Below are 10,768 nucleotides of genomic sequence, written 5' to 3' on the forward strand. Positions count from 1 at the left end.
CATCCATGTTGTCACATTTGACTATTTTATGGCTGAATAGTATTCCATTGTGTATATATGCCGTTTTTTTTTAATTCATTCATCCATTGACAGACACTTGGTTTGATTTGCTATCTTGGCCATTGTGAATAATGCTGCAATGACCATGAAAGTGCAAATATCTTTTCAATATACTAATTTCACTTCCTTTGGCTATATACCCTATAACAGGAATGCTGGATCTTATGGTAGTTCTGTTTTTATTTTTTGAGGAGGCTCATACAGTTTTTTATAATGACTACACTAATTTTACATTCACAGCAATAGTGTGTAAGAATTTCTTTTTCTTGGCTGGGCACGGTGGCTCACGCCTGTAATCCCAGCACTTTGGGAGCCCGAGGTGGGTGGATCACCTGAGGCTAGGAGTTCGAGACAAGCCTGGCCAACATGACAAAACCCCATCTCCACTAAAAACACAAAAATTAGCCAGGTATGGTGGCCGGCGCTTGTAATCCCAGCTACTCAGGAGGCGGAGGCAGGAGAATTCCTTGAACCCCGAAGGCAGAGGTTACAGTGAGCCAAGATGGTGCCACTGAACTCCAACTTGGGCAACAAGAGTGAAACTCCATCTTAAAAAAAAAAAAAAAAACTTCATTTTTCTTTACATCCTCACCAACACTTATCTTTCATCGTTTTTAAAAAGCCTTTCTAACAAGTGTGAGCTGATAACTCCTTGTGGTTTTAATGTGTATTTCTCTGATCATTAGTGATGTTGATCATTTTTTCACATACCTGTTGGCCATTTTTATGTTTTCTCTTGAGAAACGTCTGTCCATGTTCTTGCCCCATTTTTTAATCAGGCTATTTATTTTCTTGCTATTGAGTTGACTTCCTTATATATTTTGGATATTCACTTCTTACCAGACTTTTGGTTTGCAAATATTTTCTCCCATTCCATAGGATGTCCCTCCATCCTGTCAATTGCTTCCTTTTTTAATGCAGATTATAACTTTGATATAATTCCATTTGTTCTTGCTTTTGCTGCCTATTCTTTTGGGGTTATAGATAAAAAGAAATCATTATGCAGATCAATATCATGGAGCTTTTCCTCTGTATTTTTTCTGATGGCTTTATAGCTTGGCATGTTATTTCTAAGTCCTTAATTCATTTTGGATTTATTTTAGTATATGGTATGAGATAAGGGTCTAATTTCATTCTTCTGCATGTGGACACAGTTTTACCAACAAAATTTTATTTAAAAGATTGTCCTTCACACATTGTATATTCCTGGCATCTTTATAAAAAAAATCAGTTGGTCATAAATGCATGGATTTATTTCCAGTCTCTCTATTCTGTCCCATTGATCTATGTGTCTATTTCCATGCCAGTACCATGCTGTTTTTTTTATTACTGTAGCTTTGTAGTATATTTTAAAATCGAATGATGTAGTAATTCCAGCTTTATTTTTCTTGCTCAAGATTGCTATAGGTATTTGTGGTCTTTTGTGGTTTCATATGAATTTGGGGATTGCACTTTATCTTTTCAAAAAACCAACTCTTAGTTTCATTGATCTTTTACATTGTTTTTCTACTCTATTTCTGCTCTAAGCTTTATTATTTCCTTCTTTTTACTAACTTCGGGGTTAGTTTGTTCTTTTTCTAGTTCCTTGGGGTACAGTCTTTGGTTGCTTACTTGATCTCTTTCTTATTTTTTGATGTAAGCATTTAGTGCTATAAAACTCCCTGTTAGAACTACTTTTGCTTCATCTCATAAGTTTAGTATGTTGTGTTTTCATTTTCATTTGTCTCAAGTTTTTTAAATTTCCCTTTTAATTTCTTCATTGACCCACTAGTTGTTTAGGAGTAAGTTGTTTAATGTTTACGTATTTGTGAATTTTTCCACAAATTCGAGGTGTTTTTGATACCCAATTTCATACCATTGTGATCAGAAATGATACATAATTTCAGTATTTTAAAATATGCTAAGACTTATTTTGTTGCCTAACATATGATCTACCCTAGAGAACATTCTGTATGCACTTGAGAAATATGTGTATTCTGCTGCTGTTTGGTGAAATGTTCTGTATTTGTCTGTTAGGTCCCATTTGGTCTAAAATATAGTTTAAGTCTGATATTTTCTTGTTTATTTTGTATCTGGATGATTGGTTCACTGCTAAAAGCGGTGTATTAAAGTACCATATTATTGTATTGCAGTTTATTTCTCCCTTCAGTTCTATTAATTTTTTTTATATTTAGGTGTTCCAATATTGAATGTATCTACAATTGCTATATCATCTTGCTGAATTGACCCTTTTATCATTACAAATTACCTTCTTTGTAATTACCTTCACTTTACAGTTTTGACTTAAAGGCTATTGTATTTGATGTAATTTTTAACCTATGCTCTTTTTTGGATCTATTTGCATAAAATATCTTTTTCTATCTCTTCACTTTCAGACTACTTGTGTCCTTACAAGTGAAATGAGTTTCTTTTAGGCAGCAAATGGTTGTATTTTGGTTCTTATATTCATTCAGCCACTCTGTGCCCTTTGTTTGAAGAATTTATTTACATTCGAGGTAATTACTGATAAGCAAGAACTTACCACTGCCCTTTTGCTAATTGTTTTCCATCTTTTCTTAAGTCTTTTTTCATCTTCTTCTCTTGCCGTCTTCCTGTGTAAGTGTTTTTCTCTAGTGGTATCCTTTGGTTCTTTACTATTTATCACATATCCACGATAGGTTTTTGCTTTATGGTCACCATGAGGCTTATGAAAATATCTTATAACAGGCTGTTTTAAGCTGGTAACAACTTAACTTTGATCTCACACACACACACACACACACACACACACACACACACACACACACAGAGTCCACATTTTTACTCCACTCTCTATATTTTGAATTTTGATGATATAATTCATATCTTTTATATTGCATATCCCTTAACAAATTATTGTAGCTATTAATACTTTTAATAGTTTTGTCTTTTAACCTTCATACTGAAGATATAATGGCTTACATTCCATTAGAGTATTGAGTATTCTTCTTCTGACTGTGTGCTTACTTTTACCTATGAATTTTATATTTTCATATGTTTTCATGTTACTAATTAGCAACCTCTTCTTTCAGCATGAAGAGCTCTCTTTAGCATTTACTGTAAGACAGATCTCATGGTAATGAACTACCTCAAATTTTGTTTGTCTGGAAAAGTCTTTCTCTCTCCTTTATTTCTGAAGAACAGACTTTCCAGGCACAGTATTATTGACAGACGGTTTTTTTTTTCCTTCAGAACTATAAATATATCATCCCACTCTCTCCTAGCCTGTAAAATTTCTGTTGAGAAATCTGCTAGCCTATTGAAACTCCTTTAAAGATTACTTGCTTCTTTTCTCTTGCTCCTTTCAGAATCCTCTCTGCTTTGATTTTTGACAATTTGATTATAATAGGTATTGGGCTAGGCCTGTTCAGATTGAACCTAATTGTAGACCTTTGAGATTCCTGTACCTAGATGTTTGTATCTTTCCCTAGGTTTGGAAAGTTTCCACTATTTTTTTTTTAAATAGGCTTTCAACACATTCACCTTCCCTTTCTCTTTCTTGAAGTCCTTTGACTTGAAAATTTGCACTTCTGATGCTGTCCCACTAATCCCATAAACGTTCTTCATTACATTTCATTCTTTTTTTCTTTTTGCTCCTCTGACTACATCTGTTCAAATAACCTATCTTTGAGTTCAGATGTGCTTCAACTTGATCAATTCTGCAACTGATTCTCTCTTGCTCTCTTTCTCTCCCCACTTTTCTCTCTCTCTCTCACACACACACAAACACACACACACATTTTTCACTTCATTGATTGCATTAGCTCCAGAATTTCTATTCAATTTTTTAAACATTTATAACTCTATTAAATTTCTCATTTTGGTCATTTATTGTTTTCTTCATTTTTTTGAATCGTTTCTCTGGGTTATTTTTTTGTTTTTTTTTTTAAGTTCACTGAGCTTACTTGAAACAGTATTTTGAATTATTTTCAGGCTACTCAAGCGTTTTTATTTATTTAGGATCATCACTGGCACTTTATTTCCCTTCAGAGATACCGTGTTTCCCTCATTGTCCTTGATTTTTCAGGCCATGCATTGGTATCTGCCCATCTGAAGAAGTATACACTTAATTATGTCTTCATAGGCTGGCTTTGTCTGAGAAAGCCCTTTACTTGCCAGCCCACTCAGAAATTGTGGGCAGGCCTTCTGGCATAGTTTATCAGAAGGCTTGCTGCTGGAGTCATCTAGCTACTGGCTTGGTGCCTGGGTCTGCCACTGGGTGGTTCTGGATCCACTGGAATGGGCCTGTCAAGTGGGTCTACTGGGGTGAGCCTGGAACCTATACCCCTGAGAACTAACCTGACACCCATGTCCACAGGGGCTGACTTGGCACTGACGTGGGCTGTGAGTCTGAATCTGAAGGGGCTGGCCAGGCAGTAGGATGGGTCTGAAGTCTGTGTCCTCTGGAATGGGCCTGGATCCTAAGTCTTCAAGGGTAAACCTAGGCCTTAGGTCCACAGACTCTACTCTTCATGAAGCTTGGATATGTACCAGTGTTGCTGGAGCCTCTCTCTGCTGGGGAGCCTGGAGCCTGTGTCCACGTGTGTTGACATAGTGCCTAAAGCCATGTGCAAATCTGGCACTGGAACAGGCATGACACCTAGGTCTGTATGGATCAACTTAGTTCTGGCCTCGGCTGGATCCTAGGATGGGCCTCATGTCTGGAGGTGTAGGAGTTGTCCTACTGCTAGATGGACCTGGAACTTTCATCTGGAGGGGCTGGCCATGGGTGCTGGCCTAATGACAAGGGCTTTGGGAGTAGACTTGGGCTATGACAAGCCTAAAGCCTAGGGCCATAGGGGTCAGCCTGATACTGGGGGTGGTCTGGAGCCTGGAGTCATTGGAATCAGCCTGGCCCTGAGCAGGTCCAAATGCTGGTGCCACTGGTATAGGCCCAAAGCCCAGCTCCACTGGAGCTGGCCTGGCACTGAGGGTGGTCTGAAGCCTGGAGCCACTGAGGTTGGCCCAATGGTAGAGAAGACCAGAGGTTGAGTTCAGCAGGCAGGCCTGGAGCCTGGTGCTATGTGATATAGCGAAGCACTGGGGCAAGTGTAATAGCTCAGTCTGCAAGTTTCAGTCTGGCGCCTGTGTCCACAGAAGCCTGCCCCATGCTGGGTTTTACTATAGTGGCCTATGTTGGGGTCCAAGGCAAAGTCTGGTCCTCACTTCCCTGTCCTTCCCACATGCAGAGAGCATCCTTCTCCACACTGTGCTGCCTGCATTTGGGAAAAGGGTAATGCGGTTAATGTAAAACTGTTCTTTTTGACCTCTTCAATGCACCTTTTTTTCTCTTTCCTGTGCTACATCCAGGTGTTGTGATCTCTTACCTGGTTCCCTTAGCTCTTGTGAAGGTATTTTCACGCATGAATGGTTGTTCAAATTAATGTTTCTGTGGGGAAACAAGAGTGGGAAAGTCCTATTTCTCTATCTTGCTCTTTCCCTTCTCCTATCACAGAAATTCTAGACTGCTTTCAGGCAAAAGCTATTACAACAAAAAATTAGAAATAGGTGTGTGCAGATACAGACATGTCAAGAATATGAAGGCATGTGGCCACAATACAGTGACCTAAGACAAAATCTTTGCAGGATTTTTTCAGTAACAGGGCAATAAATGGAAAAATCCATATTCCAGATATTATCCCTCTCAGAAATACATATTTCTAGTTTGTGTCAACAAAGTAAGCACATGCATTTATTTAAGGAATTAATGTGTTTCTGCATCAGGATGATATGAACTATGTAAGTTCAAATTTACTTCATCAAAAATACATGGCACAAAAAAAAAAAAGTGGCCTTTGGAGCAAACATATCTTCACCTTAACTACCCAAATGGATCTTCAGAGCATCAACTTTTAAAAAGATCTATTATTAAGTGATATCCCTGTGTCCAATATCTTTTTTAGTCATTCCTTTGCAATTACCCTCAGAACTTCTTCAAAACCTACACGAAGTGGCAATCTTTATAATCTGAAAATTTCCAAAAGTAAAATCTATCTCAGAGCACAACAATTCACCATCTGGTTTTTATCCCAAGAAGGACTGGTTATGTAGTGAATCTAGGTTCATATAACTAGCCAAGGAAACTATTTTAAAAGGAAAAACAAAGCTTTAATAAATATACACTTATGACCTGGCGCCGCCCGCCTAGTGCGTGTCCGTAGACTGAGGCCCAGCCCCCTTCGCCTGTTTTGAGCGCCTCCAGCATGTCTGACAAACTGCCCTACAAAGTCGCTGACATCGGACTGGCTGCCTGGGGACGCAAGGCCCTGGACATTGCTGAGAACGAGATGCCGGGCCTGATGCGTATGCGGGAGCAGTACTTGGCCTCCAAGCCACTGAAGGGCGCTCGTATTGCTGGCTGCCTGCACATGACAGTGGAGACGGCCATCCTCATTGAGACCCTCATCGCCCTGGGTGCTGAGGTGCAGTGGTCCAGCTGCAATATCTTCTCCACCCAGGACCATGCGGCAGCTGCCATTGCTAAGGCTGGCATTCCGGTGTATGCCTGGAAGGGCGAAATGGACGAGGAGTACCTGTGGTGCATTGAGCAGACGCTGTACTTCAAGGATGGGCCCCTCAACATGATTCTGGATGACGGGGGCGATCTCACCAACCTCATCCACACCAAGTACCCGCAGCTCCTGTCAGGCATCCGAGGCATCTCTGAGGAGACAACGACTGGGGTCCACAACCTCTACAAGATGATGGCCAATGGGATCCTCAAGGTGCCTGCCATCAATGTCAATGACTCCGTCACCAAGAGCAAGTTTGACAACCTCTATGGCTGCCGGGAGTCCCTCATAGATGGCATCAAGCGGGCCACAGATGTGATGATTGCCGGCAAGGTAGCAGTGGTAGCAGGCTATGGCGATGTGGGCAAGGGCTGTGCCCAGGCCCTGCGGGGTTTCGGGGCCTGTGTCATCATCACTGAGATTGACCCCATCAATGCACTGCAGGCTGCCATGGAAGGCTATGAGGTGACCACCATGGATGAGGCCTGTCAGGAGGGCAACATCTTTGTCACCACCACAGGCTGTGTTGACATCATCCTTGGCTGGCACTTTGAGCAGATGAAGGATAATGCCATTGTGTGTAACATTGGACACTTTGACGTGGAGATCGATGTCAAGTGGCTCAATGAGAACGCCGTGGAGAAGGTGAACATCAAGCCGCAGGTGGACCGGTACCGGCTGAAGAATGGGCGCCGCATCATCCTGCTGGCTGAGGGTCGGCTGGTCAACCTGGGTTGTGCCATGGGCCACCCCAGCTTCGTGATGAGTAACTCCTTCACCAACCAGGTGATGGCACAGATCGAGCTGTGGACCCATCCAGACAAGTACCCCGTTGGGGTTCACTTCCTGCCCAAGAAGCTGGATGAGGCAGTGGCTGAAGCCCACCTGGGCAAGCTGAATGTGAAGTTGACCAAGCTGACTGAGAAGCAAGCCCAGTACCTGGGCATGTCCCGTGATGGCCCCTTCAAGCCGGATCACAACCGCTACTGAGAGCCAGATCCAGTGGTTCCTCAGCCCACGACAGATGAGAAGGGGGTATATTGAAGGGCAAAGAGGAACTGTTGTTTGAATTTTCCTGAGAGTCTGGCTTAGTGCTGGGTCTTAAACCTCATAACAATGAGGTTAGTACTTTTAGTCCCTGTTTTACAGGGGTTAGAATAGACTGGTAAGGGGCAACTGAGAAAGAATAGAGAAGTGACAACCAGAGGTTGAGAGGGGCCAGAAAAACATGAATGAATGCAGGCAGATTTCGTGAAATCTGCCACCACTTTATAGCTAGATGGTTCCTATCACAACCCTGGGTCAAAAAGAGAATAATTTGATCTATAATGTTAAAAGAAAGCAGGAAGGTGGGTAAATAAAAATCTTGGTGTCTAAAAGAAAAAATAAATAAATAAATAAATAAATAAATAAATAAATAAATAAATAAATACACACTTGTTTCCAGCACGGAGAATATAGTAAGGTGAGTAGGCACTTCACTCAGGCAAAACACTTAAGATATGCTCCTCAAACACACACATACACACATAATTAGCTATCAAGGTAAATAATATAATAATGCAAACTTTTTACATAAGTTTTGATTTTAAAAATCTAAATTTGATTATTTTGTTAATCGTAATTTTTTGCACCAATTTAAAAAAATTAAATCAAAGTTAATGCAAAAAATTATGATTAACAAAATATCAAATTTTAAACAAACCCATCGTTCAAATCCGCACTAGTATAAGTCACTTCACTTGCCTGATTATTTGTTGGTAGAGGAGAAAAGAAAGGCATACAGAGGAAAAGTAAATCATCAGATTACCTTGTCATTGTATCTTACCTCATGGAGACAGGTATCATGAGCTCAACCTGAGCTGTCGGAGGAGAGATTCGAGATTTTACACAAAGGAGGGATCCAACCGCACTTCTCCAACACCACTGGGAATACAAATGTGGTTTTGTGGATGGTAAAATTCAAATTGCACCAGCTTGTTCCCCAAACTAGGTAGTATAGAATTTCAGACTCTTGCAATTACCCTGCAAGGATAGCTCATGTGTAGTCAGGAAGAGAACTTCCTCAGTAACTGCCTTACACATACTTGAAGTTGGAGCTGGAGAACGTTATATTACACCTACATTCACATACAAAATTCTATTTGAACCTGTGGTGATCACCGGTCTCTCACACTCCACATACAGGCTTAAAGGCAGTAGAGGGACTAGGCACGGGCAGCTTTCTTAATCTAGCAGCTGTTTTAAAATAATATCGCTCTAATAGTATGAATGCTCATTCTGATAGTATGCTTGCTCATTCTACAACCCCCACTTGGTTTCTGTAATACCATCCTTTTCTGTTCTGCTCCAAACTAACTATATCATTCCCACTGGACTGCTCCCCACCCCTATTCATTTGCCATCATTCTAGAAATATGGGGTTTTGAGTCACATGATAGCTGTATTCTAATCGTTCAACTCTTATCCACACATTCTGTGCTGAGTCAATCTTGGTATTTCTTTATCTGCAGAAAAGAATGATGGGGTCCTCAGACAGTAACTTGGATTGGGTGGCTGCAAGGTCTGAACTGGATTTTCTGTTTCTCATGTAGTATTCCTGCTGAGTCAGACTTCTTCTAGCAGGGTTAATGGAGGAGCTAACTTACCTCAGAGGGGTATTGAAAGGAACAGTCAGCATGATTAACACTGAGACTGGCAAAACACTGGAAATGAAGACCAGTTCTCTTCAGCATGTCAGGTAAAACTGAGACTATCATTTCAAATAATTCAGCCTCTACCTCTGTTACACCCACAATTATCTGAGTTATTTTTGTCATTTTTAGAGGGTCATTCAAGGTCAGGACACACTGGATTCGTAACCACAAAATCTCAAGAATGCAAACAGGTCTCTGCATCACTCAACTTCCCGGTGGAATTGCACTGAAATTTTCTGACATTATTCACCATCCTATTCCCACGGGTCTGAGTAGGAGAGTCTTCATTCCAAAGTGTGTGTTTTATGCTGAGTCCCAGAGCTTCTCCTCCTCCTAGCCACAACATCTTAGCCCCAGGCTCTCTTAAAAGTTTGTTCTTACTTGCAGTCCAGCACCTACACTGAGTCTCTTTTTTTTTCTATTGATAAATAGACATCCTCATGTCTCTCCTATATAGTTTACGCATTCATTTAACAAATGAATTCAGTGCCAGACACTGTAAAAGAAATTTACAACCGTCAATAAGGCTAGGGGTATATCTGCTTTCATGGACTGTATTTTTAGAAATAGCTGGTGCTTTACTCCATGGCTACTATGACTTTTCCTTCAGACATAAGTGTCTTGGACAAAATGCACCCTACCATCCTCATTTCTCTCCACAGCCCACTGAATTCTAGCTTTCATTTCCACACAATCCCATTATGTCATCAAAACTGGTCACACATTTTGTTTCAATCCAAGTAGCTATTTTAGTTTTATGTATCATTTATCCTTTTGCCTTCTCTTGGCCTCACTGAAGCACTTATTAATATTATTAACAATTCCATCATTCCAGAACCTCCACTTGGTTTCTGTAATACCATCCTTTTCTGTTTTGTTCCAGCCTCATCGGTCACTCATTCTTGACATCCTTTCTAGTTTTCTGCTTCCTTACTCCTCCTCATTTTATCCTTTACATAATAGGATTCATTGGGCTCCATTTTAAGCAATTTTATTCACTCTTTCCAAAGTGTCTTTATCTAGTTCTTCACCTACAATTGGGTGTGGATTTGTAATCAATTTCAAACTTGAATTTCCCAACTGCTTTACTGACATATTTATTTGGATCTTCATTTTAACCGTAACATGGCCCCAAACTAAATATATCATTCCCACTGGACTGCTCCCCATCCCTATTCATTTGCCATCATTCATCATCATTTCCATGTAGGAAATGGCACCATCATAAGCCAGAAACAAGGGTGTCTCCTTCGGAGTCATTCCATGTCACGTCTTGATTCTTCTTTATACCCACTGTTCCTGTCTGAGTTCAGGCTATGTCCATTTCCAATAAAAATTCCTATAAGAAACTCTAGTTGATCTTTTTGCCTCTAATCTTATTTTCTTCTAATCCTTCTTTTCCACAATGTTTTCATAGTGATATTTTATGAAGGCAAATTTGATGATGCTATTCCTGCTGTTCCCCTGTTTGAAACACTTTAA

At 40.4% G+C, this 10,768-nt stretch overlaps 1 protein-coding gene across 1 annotated transcript; it reads left to right on the forward strand.

Moving 5' to 3' along the window:
• The first annotated feature begins 6,212 nt into the window (after positions 1-6,212).
• LOC698344 (adenosylhomocysteinase) lies at positions 6,213-7,994 on the forward strand. Its single transcript, XM_001089745.5, has one exon. The coding sequence runs from the start codon at positions 6,282-6,284 to the stop codon at positions 7,578-7,580; it is 1,299 nt and encodes a 432-aa protein (XP_001089745.4). The 5' UTR covers positions 6,213-6,281; the 3' UTR covers positions 7,581-7,994.
• Positions 7,995-10,768: the final 2,774 nt, after the last annotated feature.

The sequence above is a fragment of the Macaca mulatta genome, chromosome 2, assembly GCF_049350105.2.
Source record: "Macaca mulatta isolate MMU2019108-1 chromosome 2, T2T-MMU8v2.0, whole genome shotgun sequence".
In the NCBI taxonomy this organism is placed as follows: Eukaryota; Metazoa; Chordata; class Mammalia; order Primates; family Cercopithecidae; genus Macaca; species Macaca mulatta.

What these genes read in the sequence shown, in the direction of transcription:
- LOC698344 (XM_001089745.5), top strand. Translation starts at nt 6,282, where the DNA reads ATGTCTGACAAACTGCCCTACAAAGTCGCTGACATCGGACTGGCTGCC.